The 26,050-nt window shown below is 38.5% G+C and overlaps 1 protein-coding gene across 1 annotated transcript in view; it reads left to right on the forward strand.

Annotated features, from left to right (window-relative positions):
* The window catches only part of CAGE1 (cancer antigen 1), a 36,588-nt gene extending 15,420 nt beyond the window's left edge, over positions 1–21,168 (forward strand). Inside the window, exons 5-11 of the mRNA XM_088789815.1 lie at positions 438–548; positions 2,477–2,557; positions 2,781–2,888; positions 14,148–14,252; positions 14,887–14,957; positions 18,522–18,590; positions 21,081–21,168. Coding sequence (XP_088645941.1) covers positions 438–548; positions 2,477–2,557; positions 2,781–2,888; positions 14,148–14,252; positions 14,887–14,957; positions 18,522–18,590; positions 21,081–21,168 — 633 coding nt within the window. The remainder of the gene's footprint in view (positions 1–437; positions 549–2,476; positions 2,558–2,780; positions 2,889–14,147; positions 14,253–14,886; positions 14,958–18,521; positions 18,591–21,080) is intronic.
* Positions 21,169–26,050: the final 4,882 nt, after the last annotated feature.

Consider the following 26,050-nt stretch of genomic DNA (forward strand, 5'->3'; position numbering starts at 1 on the left):
CAAGTACCTTCATCTGGGTACCCTGAAAATACCTAGAGTTTCAGTATTGTTGAGCATGTCTGATTGTTCTAGTGTCAGTACAACATTTTGTCTAAAATTTTAATTCATAAATCGACTAGGCTAAGAGGGAATGCGGGTATGAATGATGAGTGTGTATGGTTATTAGAGATGCGTCTTAACCTCCCTGCGAGTATACTAATCTGTCCCAATAATAATTATATACAAGTTAAATCTATATGAATTCTTTCACACTAACCCTATACTGGATGTCTTATGATGAGTAATTCAAGAGTTGGGTTCAATATTATTTTACCTCCTTTGATTTGGTTACTTATTTTGAGAGGGTCACTTATTTTGTTTCATTTGTGTTTTGTCCTTCCTCCTTTTAGCTTTACTGAAAAAAATATTAATCCAGCTTCTCAAACTGTTACCCTTAGGGTACCAACAGTCCTGATGCTGAACATTTCAAAGAGAGTGAGAAAGTGAGTGACACAGTGGTACAAAAGTTGAAGAGCTTCTATCTTAAAAGGAAAAATTTAGATGAAGAGGTACTGTATGTATTCTGCATTCTAAAAATTGTATCATTTTTAATGAAAATAGTAGTCAAAGGTAATGTAAAAGTAGAAGGAAACTCCTAAAATTTGGATTTTTTAAAAATAATTGTTTTTGTGGACCAGATTAGCTTCACTGTAGCCCTCACTAAGGAGATACATTGTTCAACATTTAACTTATTTTGTAATGGAAGTCTGTATAAGAAAGTTTTGTTCAACTACCCAAAAATTGGTATGATTATTTTTTCACTTTTGCATGTCATTAGTGATTCCTGAAGAATAGTGTATTTTGATATTTCTGTAGTGATTTCTAACTTTATCACTTGGAATAATGGATAAACTGGATACAAGGGTAAAGGAAGAGGCTCCTGAAATTTTTTCAGTTATTCTTTTCTTGGTGCTACAGAGATTAAGGGATAAAAATAAGAGTGAGTTAAATAGGGAAGATGATAACAGTATATTAACTTGTGCAGTTTTTAATCTGAGAATAGAGAAATGACAAATTTATCTGGTTAAAGGTATAGAAACATTCAAATCTGGAATCCTGGATCACTATAACAAATTCAGTCCTGTACTACAGGAAATTACTTCTCTGAAGTGAGGTGAATAGAAAATTTGTTGCAGGTTTCTGGGGAATGTCTTTGTCTCCTAACTAACCTGTAGAGAAAAGGATCAAGAAATAAACAAACATGCACAGAAATTACTGGCCTCCACTTCTTAAACCAGCCTTCAAACATAAGCCCAGTTGAGGATTGGTGCAGGATGTTACAGAAGTACAATTTCAGATATTTATGGTTTTTTTGTAAATTTCTGTGCAATTACTGAAATATTGGCAGATGAAATAATATGATCTCTGACTTGATTTGGTGAATGGGGGTGGAGGGAGAAGGAAGTGGTTGGGAGTATAAATGATGCAAGATTGGCATGTAAATGTCTAACTATTATGTTGTTTTGTACATCTGAAACTAATAAAAAATAATAATAATAAGCTGTTAATAGTTGAAGCTGGGTGATAGTTACATGAGATTTGTTAAAGTTCTCCATTTTTTTTAAATAATTGAAATTTTTCATAATAAAAAAATATTCTGTCAGCACGCTTTACCTCACTGATACTTGGAGTATAATGAAGGAACAATGAACAAATAAGAAATGATTTTAAGTTGCATCTAGAAAAAGTTGGCTAGTTTTTTTTTATTCTTTAAAGAAGAATTTTAGTAACCTTATTGTAAAAACAATAGAATACTAGTTTAGGATAAGCTCCCTGGAGACCCCAAGCCCACACCCAGGTTCAGTGATTCGCAAGGACTCTGCTTACAGTGTACTCAGTTATGATGCATTATTAAAGTGAGAGGACACAGAGCAAAATCAGCAAAGGGAAGAAGCACATGGGGCAAAGTCCAGAGGACACCAGGCTCAGGCTTTCCAGAGTCCTCTCGCAGTGGAGTCACACAAGATGTGCTTCATTCCCACAGCAGTGAGCTGCGACAACACTTGTGGAATGCTGTCTACTCAGGAAGCCCATTTGAGACTCAGTGCCCAGGGTTTTCACTGAGGGTTGTTCACATAGGCAACACGTACCAAAACTTCCAGACCCTCCAGGTAGAAAGAGGTGTTCAGCATAAACCACAGTCTTTATACAAATAGGTTAGGCACACTGAGCCATTCCTATCAGGGAATGATGGAAACCCTCCCACAATCAAAGTTCCCAGATGCCAGTCAGGGGGCAGCCTGGCTGGCAGGCCTTTCTAAGGAGAGCAGCCTTAGACCTGCTGTGTGAATCTTTTCTGGACAAGAGCTGTAAAAACAGTGTATCTTTGGAGAGCAAGTATTGGACTGTGCATGGTTTAATAATTTTATTATAAATATTATAGATCATAGTTTTATTTCCTCTCCTTCTCTGAATTATAAAATGCCTTTTTTCTTAGCTACTGAAACATAAAGACAGAATCACAACGTTTAAAGAGATAATTGCTAATGAAAAAGCATTTCAAGATCAGGTTACTGAGGTGAGTTTAACATCTATGTACTGTCTTTAACTTACAAAAATACAATTTCAAGTGTTTATATTCTTTTGGTAAATTTGTGTAAATCATTCTAGCTATAAGTTCTATAATTCTATTATTCAAGCCACTGAAGATCTCTGACTGTTTAACTGATAACGTATTTATTGTCAAATGTTCTAAAGAGTGTGAAAGTAGTAGAAGTGAGCACAAATATGTTTAATCTCAGGTTACAGACTTGGATTCAAATGAAGCCAAAAATGTCAGAGATGTACCACTCTTATTGGGAGCCAAACTGGATAAGTACCACAGTCTAAACGAAAAGCTTGATTTCTTGGTAAGAAAGACCTTTTGCTACTTTGCTTTCATTTTTATACATAACACCATTTTGTTAACAAGTTTGAGAAATTATCAGCCTATGAAAGTTTTGCACATTAAAATGGTCACACGCTGACATTGTGGCAGTATTATTCATCCACAAAGTATAGAATTGAAGTTGGCATTTTCAGGTTTTGAAATTTTACGTATTATTCCATCTGATTTCTGTTTAGACTAATCAGATTAATTTTTTTCAAAATGTAGGAATCAACAAATGTGTGCAATGTTTCATAGTGAATGAAGCATATTTATACTGTTGCATATGCTACCACCATTCTTATAGCAGTAGCTGTTTATAACAACCATGATTAAAGGGTGCTTTGGGAAACAGCACTCGTCATTTACTTTAGATGGCATCTAAAGATAAGGCATCAGCACAGAAAAGAAATGGTCATTATGTGACTTCATGGAAATTAACTATTACAATGGTGGTAATCATTTTGCAGGATATAAGTGTATCAAATCAATACTTTGTACACCTTAAACTTACACAATGGTATATGTCAATTATATCTCAATAAAGCTGCAAAAAAATTAAGGCAGATAAAAACAGGAAAAATATGTTAGAAGAAAATGGAAACATGATCTTGGTATCTAGATAGTTACAGTTACAATCCAGTTGGATCCCACTTTAATGAAAAGGTGATTAATTAACATTTTTAATAGCAGTTAATTAAAGAAGTCTATCATGTTTCTAAATTATTAAAAATCAGCATTCTGCACTAAATTTATACATATCCATTTATGTTTAAAAGAAGAAAAAGTCCATTGCTGAGGGCTTAAAAGGTTTCTTCTTTTCCAATTCATTATTATTTTTTTCCACTAAATAAGTAATTATTGATTTTTCATCAAATATTAAGAATTGCTAGTCACTATGGATATAGAAAGCTAAATTAAACATAGTCTCTGCTTCTAGGGAATCTAGAAAAGAAGACAAAATACATAAATAACTATTCACAAGGAGGAAAGGAAAAGTTTCTTATACAGTGTCTAGCATCTAAGAGAGGAAATGTTTGGTGACATTTCTGAACTGGAGTTCAGAGGAACAGATGACATCCAAGTGGGACAATCATGGAAGATGTTGTGAAGGGGATGGGAGTTGGGCCCTGAAGACTAGTAAAATCTGAGCATAGAGTTAGATGAGAGCACTCAATGAGTTCTGTCATTCATTAGCTTCTGTGTGTCAGGCATAAAAGATGATAAGAGTGGACCTGAATCTTCCCAGCACTGGGAAGGTGGGATGAGGAAAAGGACACAAATGGAAGTGTGTCAGACACACTCTTTAAAATGTGCTTCAGTCTTTCTTGTACAAACCGTATCTCAGAGAAACCAGATAACTGATGAGAGAGAGTTCTTCACTGAAGAAAGTAAGTTATTAAAAACGGAAGACAAGATGCATTTAGAAAATTATATTTTGTACCTCTGAATAAAGTAAGGAATCTAGGCAAATATAATGGCTGCTAAACCTTTAAGTTCAAGACTGATAGGGAACTTCAAATGAATGGGTCAGACTGATAAATACCTGAGCCCACTGATCAATCACAGCACCACCAGTGGTGAGACAAGCAGACCTGTGCCCCCTGAAGTGATGCAGGAGGACGCACACAGCATTGTCTATGAAGTAGTCTCACCAAATCAACTGGATCTGAAAACAAACTTCTAGACATAATTACCAGTTGACAGTGGATAAAGAAACATTAAGTGGTACCATGAGAACAAATCCATGTGAAAATGTGAAAAATTCTAATCAATAAACACTGGGCATGAAGAAAGGGAGGGAGAGAAGAGAAATAGCTGTCATAGACTAAAAGAGATTAGATAATTAAGAGACAAATCAACCAAATGCAGTGTGCGAAATCTGTGTAGATCCTGATTTGAACACACCCACTATAAAAAGATATTGAGATAATATCAGAAAACTGAATACAGTCTGGGTATTAGATAATATTAAGAAATTATTAATCTTAATAGATGTGATAGTGGTATCAGTGTGTTTTTAATAGCCCTTATCTGTTAGTGATACATATTGAAAAGTATTTATGAGTGAATTAAGATGATGACTAGGCTAGTGTCGTGCGGGAGACCCTGCTCGCTGCGCCATTTGTCGTGCGCGGAGGCCTTCTCACCGCGCCATCTTTCAGGCGGGGTGGCCTGCGGGGTCTCTGCTCCCGCTCCCCACACAAGAACGCAGGATATGGTGAGGCCGAAAAGGAACACCCACGGAGCCATAGGTAGGGGAGCCATACCACCACGGTCTCACTGGAGGCTGGGCCCACCGGACGCCGACCTGCCGTCAGCCTTTCCGCCAACTGACCGACCAACGACTCTTCTCCACTCTCTCCTCTGTTCCTCTCTCTCGGCTCTCCTCTTCCGCTCTCTTCGGCCCTCCTCTTCCGCTCTCTTCGGCTCTGCTCGGCTCCTCCACAATCCTCCGTAGTCGCAGCAGTTATACCAGCGGCCAATCGGCTAACCGGCCACAGCCGACGGCCAATCAGCCACAGCCGTCGGCCATTCACCACCCGAGCCAGCACCCTTCCACGTGAGGCCGAGAGTCTGTAAACTACTTTCTGGGGCTCTGTCCCCATAGCTAGCTTTAAAATATTCCAGGAAAACAAAAAGGTGGCAGAGTGAGAGTGTGTGTTTGGGGAGGTGGGGTGGAGGGTAGGGGTGGTTGGGTGGTTGGAGACAGATGGAAAAATGTTGATAATTGTTGAAATAATGGGAGGTTCATTATACTGGGAGGTTTTTGTATGAGTTTGGAATTGTCTCTATTTTTGTATGAGTTTGGAATTTTCCAAAATAAAAAATGTTTTGTTTTCCTTTTTTTGTTTTTGAAATGCAGAAGTGTGCTCCAGAAGGCTCACTTCTCATTCTCTAAGGAACACTAGGCCAACAAGACTCAGTCTCCTAGAGTTAAATTTGATGGCTCAAACCTCCTCAGATGCTTTGTCATGTGGTTTTCTGTGGTCCTTCTGACCCCTCACCTTTGGTTCTTCACAATTCTGATTCTGCTGTCTGCTCCATTCACCTTCTGACCTCCTCCATGCTGAGACAGGGTCCTTGATCCAACTTTACCTTCTGGCTGGCTGTAGCATTTTGGATGTTTTAACTGTTGAGTATAAAATGTCACCTGGAATGTCTCCTAGAAGCCCTGGATAAGGGACATGAAAATCAGAGATTTGTTGTCCAGTCAACAGCACTGATGTTCAGGGTTTAAGTTGGGCTTTTTGTAATGATCCCTCAAGTTCCTCCTAAATCCCATCTTTAAAATATGAACCTTTTAATAAAAATACGATGTTCTTTAACCAGTTTTACAGAAGATATTCTTTAGCCATTATTATGGAACAGTTGAAGATTAAAAACTGAAACACTGGATTTCCAGTCAAGATGGCAGAGTAGGTAAACACTGTGCTTACCTCCTCTCACAACCACATCAAAATTACAACTAAACTACAAAACAACTATCATTGAAAATGGCCTGAAGTCTAGCTTAACTGAAGTTCTACAACTAAGGACATAAAGAAGAAGCCACATCAAGACTGGTAGGAAGCGCAGAGACACAGAATGGTTTGGTCCCACACCTGCTTGTGACTATTCAAAATCGGGGGGATATCTCAGCTGTGGAGCCCCCTCCCAGAGGTGTGAGGGGTCCCAGCCCCATACCAGGCTCCTGAGCTCAGGGTTCCAGTGCCAGGGAGAGAAGTCCCCACAATTTCTAGCTGTGAAAACCAGCAGAGATTGTGGCTGAGTGAAACAAGGGCAGCTGTAGACCCAGACACTCCTCTTAAAGGGACTGCGTACTGATTTACCAGCAGATGGATTCACTTGCTCTGAGCTCTAGTGCAGGGGCAGCAGCTTAAAAAGTGCCAGGGACATAAGGGGTGGAACTGAACTGTCTGGCTTCAGAGTGAGGGCTAGAGGGGCAGCTTTCTCCCAGTGGAGGAGCTGGTGGAAGCAATTGTTTCTTTGTTAAGCCCTTCCTGCACCCAGCGTGCAGATGTGGGCAGCCACCATAGCTGACTCTCCATCAGCCTGGCTAGTACCGGTCTTTCACTCCACCCTGGTGATTCCCTAAGACCACACCCCACCCAACTTTCTGGCGCACTCAAGCCCCTTCCAGTGGCTTTTCCATATAAACAGACTGTCTTGACTCATGTTGCATATTTTCCTAAAATCTCTCAAAAGTTCACAAACCCCAAACAAGCATCATCTGGCTTCTGTATGTCCTGTACCTCTGGCTGAGCAGCCCTAAGTCCAGCATTAGCTGCAGCCAGCCTTGGTTCATGGCTTGGACTCTCAAGGCACCTCCAAGCCCAGTATATGTGGCAGCCATCTGCAGATTGCTTTGTGACTTATACCAGGTGGCACTACGCAGGGTACAGGCTGAAGCTGAACTTGGCCTGCAGCAGGTCCCCTCACAGGAGGCCCTGGGGCTGGCACTCCTGGTGGTCAGCTTCAGAACAAGCCAGAGCCCCACCTGCCATCTCCAAGGATGATATACCCAAAGGGCAGAGGGGGCAAGTACCAGAGCCCTGCTAAAGTGAATCCTGCTCCATATGGTCAGCCCCTGCACAACAGCTCCTCTACTGTAGTCACGGTCAGTCCTCATAGTGAACCAGCCCGAGGGTCAATTCCCCCCCCATTGATGTGCAAACAGCAACCTAGGCTCAACTACAACAGGAGGGCACACACAACCCATACAAGGGACACAACTGCATCGCCCGGTTCTGGTGACCAGGGAGACTGTGCCATTGGGCCCCACAGAACACCTACTATCTAAGGCCACTTTACTGAGACAGGGAGATATAGCATCCCTATATAATACATAGAAACAAACCCAGGGAGGCAGCCAAAATGGGGAGACAAAGAAACATGCCCCAAATAAAAGAACAAAGCTCCATAAAAAGAAGTAAACAAAATAGAAGCAAGCAATCCATCAGATGCAGAGTTCAAAACACTGGCTATAGGATGTTCAGTGAGCTCAGGGAGAACTTCAACAAAGAGATAGGAAACATAAAAATGGAGATAGAAAATATAAAAAAAGAACCCATCAGAAATAGTACAATAACAGAAATGAAGAATACATTAGAGGGGATCAACAGTAGATTAGATGAAACAGAGGATCTAATCAGTGATTTAGAAGATAAGGTAGCAGAAAACACTCAAACAGAACAGCAAAAAGAAAAAAAAAATGAAGATAGTTTAGGGGATCTCTGGGGTAACATCAAGTGTATCAACATTTGCATCATAGGGTTACTAGAAAGAGGAGAGAGAGAGAGCAAGGAATTGAAGACTTATTTGAAGAAATAATGACAGAAAACTTCCCTAACCTGGTGAAGGAAATGGATATTCGAGCCCAGGAAGAATGGAAAGTTCCAAACAAGATGAACCCAAAGACGCCCACACCAAAGCATATTATAATTAAACTGCCAAAGATTAAAGGCAAAGAAAGAATCTTAAAAGCAGCAAGAGAAAAGCAGTTACCTACAAGGGAGCTCCCATAATACTGTTAACTGATTTCTCAACAGAAACTTTGCAGGCCAAAATGGATTGGCAGAAAATATTCAACGTGATAAAAAGCAAAGACCTACAACCAAGATTACTCTACCCAGCAAAACTATCATTTAGAATTGAAGGACAGATAAAGGGCTTCCCAGACAAGAAAAAGCTAAAAGAGTTCATCACCACCAAACCAGTATTAGACGGAATCTTTTTTTTTTTTAATTTTATTTTATTAAATTTATTGGGGTGACAATTGTTAGTAAAATTACATAGATTTCAGGTGTACAATTCTGTATTACATCATCTATAAATCCCATTGTGCGTTCATCACCCAGAGTCAGTTCTCCTTCCATCACCATATATTTGATCCCCCTTACCCTCATCTCGCACCCCCCATCCCCCACCCCCCTTACCCTCTGGCAACCACCAAACCATTTAGACGGAATCTTAAAGGGACTTTTTAAAAGATGATAAATAAATAGACAGACAGAGAGAGAGAGAGAGAGAGAGAGAGAGAGAGAGTATGAGTAATAAAATGGCAATAACTACATATCTATCAACAGCTACTTTCAATGTAAATGGACTAAATGATCCAATCAAAAGATATAGGGTGGCTGAATGGATAACAAAACAAGACCCATACATATGCTGCCTACAAGAGACTCACTTCAGATTGAAAGACACACAGAGACTGAAAATAAAAAGATGGAAAAAGATATTTCATGAAAGTGGAAACAACAACAACAAAAAAAGCTGGGATAGCAATACTTACACCAGACAAAATAGACTTTAAAACAAAGAAAACAAACAAGAGACAAAGAAGGACCTAGTAATCCTACTTCTGGGTACTTAACAAAACCAACCAAAATGGTACTTTGAAGGAATGTGTGCATCCATAGGTTCATTGCAGCATTACTTACAATAGCCAAGATATGAAGGCAACCTGGGTGTCCCTGAATGATGAATGAATAAAGAGAAGGTGGTGCAGATATCCAATGAGATATTGCTCAGCCATAAAAAAGAAGGGAATCTTGCCATCTGCAACAACATGGATGGACCTAGAGGGTATTGTGCTGAGTGGAGTATGTCAGAGAAAGACAGATGCAGTGTGATTTTGCTTATATGTGGAATTTAAAGAACAAAATAAACAAAACAGAAACTCATAGATACAGAGAACATTTTGATGATTGTCAGATGGGACAGAAGTTAGGAGTAGGTGAAAAAGAGGAAGGGATTAAGAAGTACAAATTGGTTGTTACAAAGTAATCACGGAGATGAAGGGTATAGCAAAGGGAATATAGTCAATAATATTGTAATAACTATGTATGATGTCAGATGGGTACTAGATTTATTGGGATGATAGATGGGAGGGCATGTGGGGGCAGAGTGAAAATGGTGATGGGATTAAAAAGTACAAATTGGTAGTTACAAAATAGTCATGGGATATAAATTAAAGCCTAGGGAATATAGTCAATAATATGATAATAACTATGTATAGTTCCAGGTGGGTACTAGACTAGGCAGGGGGATCACTTCTTAAATTATATAAATGTCCAACCACTATGCTGTACACTGGAAATTAACATAATGTTGAATATCAGCTATAATGGAAGAAGTTTAAAAAAGGGGAGAAAGGCATAGGGGAATAGAAGTTCAAATTTCCAGGTATAAAACAAATAAGTCTTGGGGATGTAATGTAGAGCACAGGAAATACAGTCAATAATGTTGTGATAGCATGGTATGGTGTTAGATAGTTGCTGGACTTATGGTGATCATTTCTTTAGATATATAAATGTTGAATATCTATGGTGTACACCTGAAATTAATATATTGTATGTTAGCTATGTTTTAATAAAAATCTTTAAAAAAGAAAAATAATTTAAAAGTGAAATAAAAATAAGCATGTAAAAAAAAGACTAGAAATAACAAGTGTTGGCAAGGATATGGAGAAAAGGGAATCTTGTGTGCTGTTGGTAGGAATATAAATAGGTGCAGTCACTGTGGAAACCAGTATGGAAATTAACTCAAAAAATTAAAATAGTACTACCATATGATCCAGCAATTCCACTTTTGGGTATTTATCCAAATATGAAAACACTAACTCAAAAAGATATCTACACCCCATGTTCATTGCAGCATTATTTACAATAACTAAGATATGGAATCAATCTAATTGTACATTGATGGATGGATGGATAAAGCATTTGTGGTATATATCTATTATTCAGCCATAAAAAATAATATCTTATCATTTGTGACAACATGGATGGACCTCAAGGTCATTATGCGAGGTGAAATAAGCCAGACAGTAAAAGATAAGCACCATGTGATTTCTCTTATATGTGGAACCAAAAATACAAAAAACAGCAACAACAAAAAAACCCAAGTTCATAGATACAGAGAACAGATTGTTGGTGATTGTCAGAGAGGGCTCGGGGAGTGGGAGGAATGGGTACAGGAGGTCAAAAATTAAAAGAAGATGAGACAAAATACATTCCCGGGACTTGAGGGGGTGGGAAAACTATGAAGGGGACATAGTTCAGGAAGGAGTGTCTGGGAGAGTGGATGACAAAGATCAGTTTGATCAGTCAGTGGAACCCATGAGGGTACAGAATATGTTTAGTTGCGAGTTGCCAGGGGAAGCCAGTGTTCGGGAAGCTGGGAAGGAATGTTTGGGCGAATAGCCCAATATCCCAGTAAAATCCAGACCCTGATCTTAAAGAAAAAAACAAACAAAAAACAACTGACTGACTATACCAGGGATTAGTGAGGATGTGATGTAATCACACCTCTCATGCACTGCTGATGGGAATACAAAATGGCACAACCACTTTGGTGGTTTATTAAAAAGTTAAACATACACCTACCATCATTCTACTCTTAGGTATCTGCCCAAAAGGAATGAAGGCACATGTTCATACAAAGGTGTGTACCTGAAGGTTCCTAGTAGCTTTATTTGTAATAGCCACAAACTGAAAGCAACTCACATGTCTACAACAGATGAATGGATACATAGACAATGACACACTACTCAGTAATAAGAAAAAGATGAACGACTGATACACATGCGACTGAGGGGAACCGCACAATAATTACTCTGAGTGAAAAGAGCCAGACAAAAGTAAATACTATTTGGTTCCATTATACAAAATTCTAGAAAATACAAACTGATCAATAATGACAGAAAGCAGATCTTTCTGTTAGAGTATGGGAGTCAGGGCAGACAGGCAGGCAGGTGGGAGGGAGTACCAGGAGGCAAAAGGAAACTGGTGAGGGGGGTGGTGATGGATACGCATATGTATGTTCACTATCTTGATTGTGGTGATGGTTTCATAGTTGTATACATATATAAAAACTTAAACTGCACTCTTTAAATATGTGCAATTTATTGCCTATCCATTATATTCTTGTACTGTAGCCGTTCAACTTTACACTCTTTAGCAGAAAATTTAAAATTTTGTATTTCTTTTTCATTGAAAACCCCAAAAAATTTGCTTACAGAGATATTCCTGTATCTCTAATATAAATATTCTTTAAGAAGTCTTTTATTCTTTCTTTAATAGGAGGTTAGCAAATAAGAAAATTCAATCTGAGGACTTAAAAGGTTATTACTTTGATCTTTTTATTTTTTTAATTTAATTGAATTTTATTTTATTGGGGAAGGGGAACAGAACTTTATTGGGGAACAGTGTGTAATTCCAGGACTTTTTCCAAGTCAAGTTGTTGTCCTTTCTTTTTTTTTTTTTAATTTTTTTTTAATTGGGAAAGGGGAACAGGACTTTATTGGGGAACAGCGTGTATTTCCAGGACTTTTTTTTTTTTTTCCTAAGTCAAGTTGTTGTCCTTTTAATCTTAGTTGTGGAGGGTGTCGTTCAGCTTCAAGTTGTTCTTTCAATCTTAGTTGTGGAGGGCGCAGCTCAGCTCCAGGTCCAGTTGCCATTGCTACTTGCAGGGGGTGCAGCCCACCATCCCTTGCGGGAGTCAAACCGGCAACCTTGTGGTTGAGAGGATGCGCTCCAACCAACTGAGCCCTCCGGGAGCTCAGCGGCAGCTCAGCTCAAGGTGTGGTGTTCAATCTTAGTTGCAGGGGGCGGAGCCCACCATGTCTTGAGGGACTCGAGGAATCGAACTGGCAACCTTGTGGTTGAGAGCCCACTGGCCCATGTGGGAATCGAACCAGCAGCCTTTGGAGTTAGGAGCATGGAGCTCTAACCTCCTGAGCCACCGGGCCGGCCCAGTCCTTTCAATCTTAGTTGTGGAGGGCACAGCTCAGCTCCAGGTCCAGTTGCCATTGTTAGTTGCAGAAGGCACAGCCCACCATCCCTTGTGGGAGTCAAGGAATCAAACCCAGCAACCTTGTGGTTGAGAGCCCATTGACCCATGTGGGAATCGAACCGGCCACCTTCTGCATTAGGAGCACAGAGCTCCAACCGCCTGAGCCACTGGGCTGGCCCTATTACTTTGATCTTGAAAGCCATTAATGAAACTCAAAGTGTGCCATCAAATCTATAATGAAAAACAGAAGTGAGAAGGAATTCCATAAAAAGTGACTTCGGTAAAAAGTCACCAATTATGTGAAGCTAAGAATGGTTGAACTCCACCCTCCAGGGTGTAGTGAGTAGATGCAAAGGAATAGAATGGAAAAGGCCTTATTAATGGTTAATAAATGAATAAATGTGTCTTTTCCACTTCTAGACATATCCTTTCCAAAATCTTTTAAATTTTCTTCACCTTGATTTTATCTGTTAAATTGAGGTAATAATATCTGTACTCCCTACCTTAAATGTAGTCAGAGGAATAGGACCACTGACATGAAATTGTCCACATTCATTTACATAAGAGAGAAAAGACAAGAAAGTTGCTATTTCTGTAGCAAATTTATTTTGCCATTGCTTCCTCGAGGATATTTCACTACAGACATGTACTCATATAGAAGAAAAATGACAAATATTCCCATTAAATAACGATGTGAAGAATGTCCATCAATCTTCTAATGTTTTAAATATACTTACGAGTAATTGCTTTGAAAATAAAGGTAACTGCTAAAGGAACTTGTGAATACCCTTTCTTGATAATTAATCCTAGATATGACTTGTAGAATACAGTTTTAAAATTTTTTAAGGAAGGCGCAGCTCACAGTGGCCAACACAGGGATTGAACCAGCAACCCTGGTGTTATCCGCACTCCAATCAACTAGCTGGCCACCCCCAGTTTTTAATGTTTAATGTTTTTTCTGCAAATATAAATTAGACCATAAGTCAGAATATGACATACATTGAGCTGAACCTTTTTTAAAACTTGTGGTCATTTACGCAAGTGAAAATATTTATCAAATCTGAAAATGCGCTATCAAGCACAACATCAGTGCTTTACTTCAGGTAGAATCAAATATGTCTCTACATTGGTTACGTATGGAAAGAAGGTAGTGAAGATTTGGGGTGAATAAATATTTGTATTCACTAACAGGGTTTAATTATTTGTAAAGCTGTTTCATAGTATCAAATTGAAGAGAAAGCTGAAACATTATAATTTCTGCTCATCTATCCTAAGTGCAATCTAACTAGGATCTGGTTCATACAATCTCGATTAACCTCTGGTACAGCTCAGTTTGAGAGAATATTGGAAAAAAGTGTAGCTCACCATTCTCATTTGTTCTTAGCATCCATGCTTTCATGGAAATTTCCAGGTTAGTATTTTTACTGATGTTTCTACATAGATTGCAAAATTGGGAAATCTTCTAGAGTCAAAAGAAGACCACTGCAGCAGACTCATTGAAGAAAATGACAAGTATCAAAAACATTTAGGCAACTTAATAAATAAGGTACAAATTTTCTTACAGAAATATTTGTCTTTTAACTATGCCAAATGTTAAAATAATAGAATTTTGGAGCTAAAAAGAATCTGAGGGATGATATAACACATTTATATTTATTTTTTTTCCACTTTATAATGACATTATAAAATGTCCCCATTAAGGTCCCCATTAGCCTTTTAGCTGAAAGCTAACAAAGAACATTGTGTGTATCTATCCTTCTGCTGTCAGCAGCTTCAGGTTTTAGAATTGCTACTTCATTTTGAGGGTAATTATAAATCTTGCCAACGTAGTGTTCTAGTTTGCCATTCAAAAACTGTGTTAACTTTAACCAAATGGACTGTATCCCTTATTTGATATATACACGACTTGTCTGGAAGACAACTGGATCATGGTTGACACGCTATAATTGTCCATTTTTCGACACTTCACTTTCTGCATGATGAAGAGACACATTATATAATTCCATCTCTAATCGTAGTTCTGATTTCAAAATATAAGGAAGATGTTTTGCCTGTTGTAAAACTTGCGTTGATGGGACTTTAACTTGTAGAGATTTTTTTAAAGCAAAAATAATAAATAAAATTAAATAAAAATTCTAGAATTTATCCAAGAATAATTTGTTTAGCTTATTTTTTTCAAGATTACATCATATGAAGAAATTATCAAATGTGCTGACCAAAGGCTCGAGATATCTCACTCCCAGATTGCACAGTGAGTTGAAAAGCTTAATTTTTAATTTTGTAAACATTTGCTGTTATTTTCTTTTCTAGCTTGCTAAATTCATTTTTCTTAGGCTCCTAGAAAGAAGATAAATGGGCTGTTTTATAAATTAAGACCCTTCTTCAGTAATATATTCAGTTTGCATAATGTCTGGACTACTTGAACAATAAGATTTTAATCTTCCTTTCTCAAAGTGTTTTTTGATTTCAGGGGGCGGAGGTGGTGGTGAAGGAATTAGTGAGAAACATCCAAAAAACTTCAGAGGATATTGCCATGGTATTCAAGTAAAATAACTTTGCAATGTTTAGAATTTATTCACAAAATGTTTTTGAATGCACACCAAATGAAATATACATACATATATCAGTACCAAATAAGCTCTCTAATTAGAATGTGATTCAGCTTGAAACATTCCAAACTTAGTGTTTTTAAAATCTGCAAAGTTTTTCCACTTATTTATTATCCTCATTTCTCATATGCTTTTTCCTCCACCCTTCCTCCAATTTCATTTACACTGTGCTGGCTATCTCTAGAGCTTAAGCAACCCCCCCCCCCCCAAATATGAACTTTCTATAGGGCTACTTACCACAAGATAATTGAAAGACAGTGTAGGTATTTGTATCTTCCGAGTTTGCTTTTGTTTTTCACTATTGTTTCTAAGAAGAAGGAATGGTGAAAACAATTTTCCCATTTTTCAGAGTAATGCAGGCAAGTTTTAAATTTAGAGGGGGTAAAGGGGATATTGTTTATTCAAGAGAAGTAAAATTAGACCCCTCCCTAGCTTAGAACCAAGAAAACTTGGCCCAGTCATCATGGCTCATGAATATAAAAACAAAGAATAACCTCATATTTTAAAAACAATATCAGACCATTACTTTGGCCTTATTGCTTTGCCCCAATTATTTTTAAAAGTAAAATATTTTTAAACTCATATTTTAGCCGAGTGGTTGATCTGGTTTGTGTTCAAGAAGAGACCTGGCGTCTTAGTTCTATAAAATTAATTGAAAAGGTTGCCACCAGTGACTGCTCATTAGAATTTCTTGGAGTGCTTTAAAAAAATATCCAACGCCCACACCTTAGTCTTAGACCAAATAAGCCAAAATACCTGGTGGGACCTGGACATAGGTACGAGGTGTGATCAAATAATACAGTGAATGTTTAAATTTAAAAATTTATTACAGTAAAAGACACATTGTCATTAATCCCCCTTAAAACACTTCCCCTTGCTTTGGACATGCTTATCCCATCCTTCTAGCCACTTCTGAAGCAGTTCTGGAAGTCCTCTTTTGTGAGTGTCTTTAGTTGCGCTGTTGTGGCTGCTTCCATGTCCTGAATCATTTTGACTTTGGGGAAGAGCCAGAAGTCGCGCAGTACCAGATCTGGTGAATAAGGTGGATGAGGACACATAGTAATGTTTTTATTTAACAGAAATTTCCGTGTATCAGAAGCAATGTGTGAAACAGAGCCTTGTCATGATGGAGGATGATTTACGCACACTTTAAAACACACCTTCTCTGAACCATAGCTCACACTCAACTGGCTGCACTGAACAACTTGACTGATTTTTAACTAATGTGCAAAGACAATGAAGTGGAGAAAGGATACTGTTTTCAACAAATGGTGCTGAAATTATTGGAAATCCATTGCAAAACAAACAAAACCAAAAAAAACATAAAACAAAACAAACTTTGATTTATACCTTGTGTCACCTACAAAAGTAACTCAAAATGGATAATAGACCTAAATGTAAGTGCTAAAAGTATAAAACTTCTAGAAGAAAATATGAGACATTTTATGTGACCTCGGGGTTAGGCAGTGATTTAGGTAAGACACTAAAAGCATGATCCATAATGTAAAATTTTGACAATTGGATTTCATCAAAACTAAAAACTGCTCTTAAGAGCATGGAAAGACTAGCCACAGTCTGAAGGAACATATTTACAAGTCTCCTTCCAGGGGGAGGAGAAGAATGAACCACAAAATACAAAAGATTTATTTCGTGCCATTTCTCTGATAATAAGATATGATAGATGCTGGCTTTTGGTATACAGAGGATGTATTTAATAAATATTGTCATGTATTCCTCAGTTGGACAACTTCTCCTCTTTACCCTTTGAAAACAAAAGCCTGAAAGCTCTGGACAATAAGGAAGAGGTTTCAAAATAACAGCCTATAAGTTATATCTTGAGGCAGATGTGTTCTTTTGGTCCATATGAGGTTTAAAATACTTTTGAATTACTGCCAAAGGACGATTTCCTGTGAAAATTTAGATTTCCCTCTCTTCTTTAAAAATAAGATCTGGCATCATTGCTGTAACATTCCCACATGGCAACAGTTGGCAAGAGCTGAATAGCAACTTCTTTCTTTAGGAAAAGGGGTATATGATCTCTGGTTTGTCGGAATGAACATTTATCTGGCTTCCATCGTGACATATACTTGCCTGACTCTCCCATAAGTATTTGAGCTTATAAGCCTTGCAATAGAATTTCCCATCCCCTAGGGGTCTGTTTGCCCTACGTAGCAGTCTAATGACCCCCAAAGATATCCAGATCTAACATCTGGAACCTGTGAATGTTTCCTTACATGACAAAAGAGACGTTGCAGATGTGATTAGGGTTCTTGAGATCTCCATCTCACCATTATCCTTGATTATTCACCTAAACCCTAAATGCAATCACGATCCATACAAGAGGGAGGCAGAGAGAAATTTGATGACAGAGAAAGGCAATGTGACCGTGGAAGCAGGGGCACAAAAGGCCATGCGATGAGGGACCATGAGCCAAGGAATGAGGACAGCCTGCAGGGGATGGGAAACGTAAGGCAAAGGATTGTTCTCTGGAGTCTCAGGAGGGAGCGCGTCCTTGCCGACACTGTGATCTCAGCCCAGTGAAACTGATTTCAGACTTCTGACCTCTAGAACTGTGGGAAAATCAACGTGTGTTGTTTAAAGCCACCAAGTTTGTGGTAATTTGTTACAGCAGCCCCAAGAAACTAATTTCCCTCTCTGGATGGGAAAGTGAATTTGGGAGGAAACTATTTTAATTGAATTTGCCCTTCTAGGGGCAGCAAGGGAAACCATAAGGATCTCTTTTGCTAAAAGCCATAAAAACAGAACACAAATCTCTAGCAGGCCACCGAAACACTGTGATCCTTCTTGTAACACTGTTACACGTTTTCCCATGGTAAAGCAGTTCACAGCTCAGGGGTTTTGTTTTTAACAGGTTACCCCCACAATCGTGTTGGATTTACTCATACAGAGTGATCAATTCTCTATCCACAGTGTAAACGAAGACACCTAAATGTCACTCTATAGGTTTACTACTGTGTACTTTCCTTCATCACCACTGGAACCTCTAATTCCAGGGAAAAACTCATTAAACAATTTGAGTTGCTAAGAAGAATCCCAAATACCCATATAATGACATGGATGGATGAACTGGAAAAAGCGAGACCACCATTTGAATTGATCTACTCAAATCCTCCAATGAATCTAACAAAATATTAGTTTAGAATAATCAATGTTACTCATAAATTTTTAATTGTTTCTTCTTTCAGTTTAGAAGAAAGAAATACATATTTGGAAGGTTTAATTAGGAGGCCCAGAGAAAAAGCCAGAAAACCAAGGTAAGATTTTTTTTCTTTTTCTAAATAATAATGTCTTTAACTTTAGAATATATGTATAATGATAAGTAATACATTAAAAAACTTTTTTCCTTATCTCAATTTAAAATAAAGAAGGTAAATTATATGGAAATACTTGGGTTTTTGCCTAGCATAAAAACTTGCTTGCTAAACGTTTTTTGTAGGACCTGAATTGGAAAGTCAGGTTCTGTGGCCTCATGGAACTTCTGATCACTTCTAAGGAAGATGCTATAAAGATTCTGAGCTAAGATTTTGTCTACAATAACACAGCTTACTCTGGTCTAAATATATAGCAGACCAGATTTTATCACAGGATTTCCTTACACTAATGTTAAATCTTATAATACATCATTTTAGAAGACTCAGTATTTGATGCTACAAGGTGTATTCACAAACCTAATGGGGTTGATTAAGATTGTAGTAGATGTTAAAATGGGACTGTTCCTGGCCTAGTGTCTTTGGTGCCAATAAAACATTTACTTGTTCCCAAAAGCAGAGTGTGTTTTCTCATGTGCAGAGGTTCTGAAGGAAATTTCAAAGAACTTGTTTCATGACTCATATCCAATATATAAAAAGTGTGGAGATGGGGGAAGATTGGAGAAGAGATTTCTTTGACTCTGTCATGTTGTGAGTTCCCATTATCCCCAAGTAATTCTACCTCTTTTACCGAGTGACTTGTGAGGGGATTTCCAGGGGATGCCTTAAAAAGCTTTGAAATGCTTTTGCTAAGAGTTGGGAAACACAGAGGATCAGCAACTCACTCACGCCTGAGAAATGGAAAACAAGCTGGGAAGTGCAGCAGAGGGGGGCACAGGGGGGCCCTATTGAGATGGTCTGTTCTCCCTGAGATTGTCACCAGGACAAAGCATGTATTCCATAGTTTCTTCAGAACCATGCAGGTGAGAGCTGTGTTATTTTGGGCTCTGCCCAAAGCTGCCTGGAGGGCTACCAGCAGCAAGAAGCTGGAAGGGAACACCAAATTCTTGGGAGCTGATGAAGAAATATCAAGTGACCACCGGAGGAGAGATGCAGCAGCCCCGGTCCAGGGAACTGGAGGACAGAGGTCCTTATTTAGCAAAGGGAAGCAAAGAAAATGAGATGTCTTCTTTAGCAAAGGAAAGCTCCAGAGAGAGAATCAGTTGTGGCCATTTGCCACGCCCAGAGATTCGGGAGCCACCCAGCCAAGTAAGAATGTTCCACTGCCTTGCTTCGCCTCCCTCCCTGAGGAGGTTATGAGCAAAGAGAGGGCAGAAACTGACCTCTGCGGGCAGGCCGTGGCCACCAAGTTCTACTTTTGAATGAAGATTAAAGAAGGGATTGATTGATATTGAAGCCTGGACGTACTGCTCACTGAATTGACACTGTTTATGCCTCACAGTGAGGACTGACTGTTACCTTAAAAGTGAGCAAAAAAATCACTGGGCCTGCTTGGTGTTCAGCCAATGGCAACAGAAAAGCATCCTTGAGTGAAAAAGTCTAAAGTAGAAGGGGAGACAGACATGAAATTTGTATTTTGATTATATCATGGGTCATGTTTGTTTGTTCCACATACCATTTGAAAATCAAAACCCCTTAGCAGATGTATATACTAGTATTTGCAAAGTAATAGATTAACTACAATTTTTCCCCCTAATGTCAAAGAGTATGATCTGATGCATGATATATTACAGTAATTGCTAATTTAAACTGATTGAATCTTTTGAGTTGCTGAGAGAAACTGAAATATTTTCTTCTAGAATTATTTTAAAATAAGAAAATTTGCATATGAATTGACACGGTTCACTAGTTTAGATATTTGTTTACTGTGTAAATAACATGGCCTATTTTCACAATGAACTTGAGGCCCATTAGATGTAGCTTGGCCTTGAAGCAAGGGGGTGGAACAGAAGAGCTCTCAAGGCTGTTTCTGAGAAAACTTAAGACTTACTCAGCCTTCAGCCACCACTGTCCATGAAACCTCCCACTGACCGACTGACCTCAGAAACTCAGCGTGGGGACATGCATTGCTTTAGACTCCTTCTGCATCATTTCAAAATTATGGTGCTGCTTTTGCTAGTTGTGTACAATAGAGGAAGGAGTGGGAAATAGGGAGATAAAAGCAAGCACTTTAATAGTCTCAGATGTTTTATTTTGCCGCTACATCTTTATCACATTCAAGGAAACTTGTTAGGTTTTCAAGTCATAGCCAGAATTTTAGCCTAAGTAAATCTGTGAGAATGTTAAAATGTAATGAGACTGTGGCTCGATATATTTATTTAGTTACAGTGAGAATGATCCGTATATTACATACTGAAAAGCTTTATCTTAATCTTTTAGGGTCTTATAGTTCTATTCTAAATGACAATTTCTCCTTGAACATGAAGGAAAGACTATATTAAATAGCAACATACTTGTTCACTACATTCACTATTTTAGTGTTCCTTACCACCACATCTTTTTTTTTTAACATTATTGTATTTCTATTTCCTACAGACCAGGAAGATTAGAAAACCGTCCAAAGTCCATGACTGTGGTAGGTCATACGGATGATCATTATAAAGAATATTATGTTTCCCTGTAATTCGATGATAACACAAGATTAAATAGGAGTTCCTGAAGTTACGTTTCAGGAATGTTCAGCTCAGCTTCCCCCTCTGTCCTCAGATGAGGGCCTCTTTGGCCTCTGTTCATAGTTCTTTCTGTAATTGGAAGCCCCTCCCTCTGAACCTTTCCTTATATTGGTCGTCTTCACTTCATTCCTACAGCTTCTGCTTCATGTCAAGCCTTCATCATTTTTCTTCCGGCCTATTACAGTCATCTCCTAATTGGTGTTTCTTCCTCCCAACCTCCAGAGTAGATAGAGAGATCTTTCAGAAGCAAAATATGATTATGCCCCTTCCCTACATAAAACCCTTCGATGGTTCTCAGTTGCAGTCAGGGTCAAATCTAGTTTCCTTAGCTCAGCATAAAAGGTCTCTATGATCTAGCCCTTGCCTTCCTATCCAGTCTTCCCATCCACTGCTTCCTGCTTGCTGTCATACTCACACATACCAGCCATACCTAACCTTGCAATTTTCTAAACATGCTATGTTATTTTTATGCCTTCCTGTTATTGCCCATGCAGCCTCCCCTACCTGAGTGCTCTCTCATGTCTCCTTTTCTCCCCCTTACTTCAGTTCCCAGCTCAAGCTCCATCTCCTCTATGAAGCCTTTCCTGTCCTGTGACCCGGGTGGAACTGACTTGCTTCATCCCATGTGCCCACACTGTACCCTTTGATACAACAGCACCTACAACATTTCATTCCAGTTCTCTGCTTACATGTCCCTTGACTTGACTGGAACTCTTTTAGTGCAGGAATTCTCATATTCATTTTGGTATCCCCAAGCACCTATCCCACAAGAGTACTAAACAGTTGTAAATAATAGACGGGCTTGGGACCTGGGACCAATGCTACACCCTGATTCCTAATAGAAGATTCAGCCGCTGCTGGCCCTGTCCCACACAAGTCCATGGGGATGTATTCATAAATACTGTGACATAGGTCTGTGGAGGAGGGGTACAATCGCAGGTCTTCACTCCATATGCCCCTTTGAGACACACCTGTTGGAATGGTTGAGTTATGAGGACACCTTAATACTACCAATTCTTACCTATATTGTGCTGGTGAGTCGCTTCATGAATTTTTCAGATTCTCGCTTCTATTCCTTTTTCTTCATTCTGCCAATTGGCAACCAAACCAGGGAAGATGAAACTCAACCAACCTTATTCCTTGTCATGTTCCTTCATGGGAAGAAGATTGAAACAAAAATAATGATTAAAATATAGTATTGGTATTATCTGTGATGTTCACCTATCTGTAGGTTTTCCTTGTGTCCCTTTTCCGTATGTAATCCAGAATTAGCTGCTTATGGAATAAGAATTCAATAAGTAATCAAGAGTTAGCTGTTCTGTCACTGACTGCCTGTCTTTCCTGAAAACTTAAGAAACATTTTTTTCCTTTCATTTTTAGATGCCAGCTATTTTAGAAGGAAATAGAAATGATTTCAATTAAACAAGACTGAAGATTAAACATTGATCATTTTTGTCAACTACTCCAGGAGCAGAGTCACTACTAAGTATAGTACCCAGATCAATCCATACAAATGATACATTAAAATTGTATAAATGGTGAAATTTTACATTCCAAAAGATGTGATTACTTTCCTTCTAGTTCCATCCCAAAAACAATCAAACATATTCTACTTCAGTCCAAACAGATTAATATAGTGGCTTATTTTCTAAATCTCAACTCTCATTTTCACAGAATATCACTTCCATATTATCAGGCCTTCAATGACACAAAATAGTCATGTATCTCGTTTCAACTTGTTGCTTCCCTTGCAGGACATGCTTTTTCTCTCCAGGCAGGCAGGCTCTTCCTACTACCAACCTAATTTAAAAGGACACTACTTTTGAAATCCTTTGGAATTAAACCCCAGATGAAAAGAGAGGACTGGTCTTTTGAGACATAAGTCTTAAAATTTCCACCTTAACATAGTTTTGAGTAATTAGTTCTGAATTTAAACAAAGGAATCAGAGGTAGCTGATTTCGTGAGATGAATCAGAAAAATAAAGGAACATAACATCCATACCATCCTTTTGATAAATTCTAGAGCTAGGATGGAGGTGTAACTATTGAATCAAAAATATACCTTGAGTGAAAGGGAAAACATTATTTCTCTCACTGTAATTAGTTTTGCACTTAAATTAGTCAGGTAAGTACAAGGGGAAAATATATAGAGAATATATATCTGGCCCTGAAGGAAGTGCTAAGTAAATTAAAGCTATTATATGGGGCAGCTGGTTAGCTCAGTTGGTCAGAGCATTGTTCTCTTAACAACAAGGTTGTCAGTTCAATCCCCACATGGGCCACTGTGAGCTGCGCCCTCCACAACTAGATTGAAGGACAACTTGACTTGGAGCTGATGGGTCCTGAAAAAAACTCATTTAAGTAAATAAAAGTTAAAAAAAATTAAAGCTATTATTATTGTTGTTATTTTTGTTGAGGAATTCTATAAGACAGGTCTTATATGAATTTTGAAATATAAAATTTGTTAATTTCTCAAATTCAAAAAGTTGCAATAAAACTTAAGACAAACCATCAGAAATGCACAGTGAGTTTGCAGGCATAACAGTGTTTCATTTCAGAAAATTAAGCATTGAAAGCTTTGAAAGTGATTCAAGTTTTAAAAAGAGACATTATTATTATTATTATCAGTTTCATGGGCTCCTCTAGGGCAAATTATGATAGGAGAAAGACAAATATTAAGATAAAGATAGCTAATGAAGTATTTGGAATACGCACACAAAGGTGATGAAAAAGTTGGAATGGAAGGATTAACAAGTTGTCTACAACAGGACTGTGTGCCTCAGTGCTACATTTGCTGTGTGTGTTATTAGAATGTATGACCATTTATTTACAGGTCGTCTCAGCATGAGTGTGCCTCCTTTGGTGCATGGTTCAAGGATGCAGAATGTAGGCCAGTCCTTCTTTCAGTAAACATTTAGTGACTTTCAATAAATGATGTGACAGCCTCTGTGTTAGATGCCAAGGACTCAAAGAAAAATCAGGCAAATATCACCAAGGACTACATAATCTATTGGGGAAATTCTCGTCTAGAATGGTAGAGGTGTGACTGCCCATGGTGCTCTAGAAGCATAGATGAAATGGTCCTGGGCTGTGTGGAAAACCATGGGGAAGATTTTACAGAAATGATGACACCTGAGCCAGATCATCGCAGCTGACGAGATATTCCCCACGTGGATAGGAGAGGACAGACAGCAAGACGGCACACTGACAGGGTGGAGGCCTGAGATACCCTGTTACATTCCCTGAACTACAGGTGATGTCTAAAACCCACGTTCTTCCTATGGCAGGAGATGAAGATGATCGTGAATGGCGTTATATGCCGTGTTAAATTTGAACTTCATTATGAGAAGGTTTGAAGGATTTCATGTACAGGAGCGATGTGGTCAGATATACATTTTTGAAAGATCACCCTAATCATGATATAAAGCATTGGTTGATAGTGATGCTAGAATCAGAAGTACCAGTAAAATACTGCTACAAGAAAAACTGACACATGGAATGAAAATGGAATGCAAAGTGCTTTTAAAGGTAAAATGAAAACGATTTGGGAATTGGTTGGCTATGGGAGTGAATAGAGAGGAACGAACCTAGGAAGCCTTGCAGGGTTCTGGGTGGGTGGTGGCCATCTTAGCTGAAGGAGAGTATACAAGAGGGACAGTTGCTTTGCTGGGAAAGATATGAGTTGAGGTTGCTGTGAAACATGAGGAAGACATTTACTAATAAGTCGTTAAATATATGATGAGAGGATCCAGTGATTTGGGAAGGACCTGAAGATAGAGAAGAGAGTACAGGCATAATTGATGGATCAAGGTCTCTGAGGAGGTAAGAGGGAGTAGGTTCCACAGGGACACCTCCTCTTCTGAGACCAGAAAAAAGGAAATCAAGACAAGTACGTTCAGGGAAACTGAACTGTGATGTGCTACTCTAGGGAACTCATGGCTGAAAGCTTCACCCTTCTTACAGCAGGAGGGGAGAAGTGAAGGTTTGAAAGAGCCCAGCTTCTGCCTGCACAGAGCAAGCTTTGGCTCTCAGCGCAGGATATTACAAGGAGGTACAAATTCCTCTCCTCCTCACAATGCTTGTATTTTTACCCACTTTCTTCTCCTTCCCTCCATTCCCTTGTTGCCTTGATTCTGATTGCATCTTTTTGAGGACTTGCTCCATTATTAATTTTTACTCTCTCAAATCTTTAGTTTAAATTCTTTGCTGAATACTTACCCTAGCCTAAAAAAAGAGAAATCCTTCCTGAATTCTCTTCTCTTCTAGAGCTATCATGGTTCCCTTCTTTTCACTCACTATTATATCTTCTGAAAGATTTTTATTTCCAATTTACAAAACACTTTCACATATTAATCAAGTGGCTATCTCAACTTGATTGATATTTTTCCATAGCAGCAGTCTCAATAGGCCACTCTCATTTTTAAAGGCTGTATAATATTTAATGGACTACACACACGAGTTGCCCAAAAGAAGTATACAAGTGGACACTTTTGTCAACATCGCTCAAGCAGTAGTTAGCCATAATCAGAAGTGTCTGGACACTGATGGTAACCACTTTGAGCACCTCTTGTAATTGCAGAAGTCAAACGTGACTTGTATTCATCTTTTGTTATCGTTATATTGAGTATTACAATTTTAATGATTTTTTTCCTTTCTTAAAATACATATACATTTTTTGGCACCCTCCATATATATAATTTATTTAATTATATTTTATTCAAGTTTTTACTTCATCATCCAGTATTCACTGTTTTACACGCTGCGGCTCCAAACTACTTGTGTGACCTTGCCCATATTGTTTCCTTTTCTGAGAATGCCCTTCCCTGTCCTAAC

Source organism: Rhinolophus sinicus, chromosome 14, assembly GCF_057876585.1.
Source record: "Rhinolophus sinicus isolate RSI-liver-muscle chromosome 14, RSI-T2T, whole genome shotgun sequence".
NCBI lineage: Eukaryota > Metazoa > Chordata > Mammalia > Chiroptera > Rhinolophidae > Rhinolophus > Rhinolophus sinicus.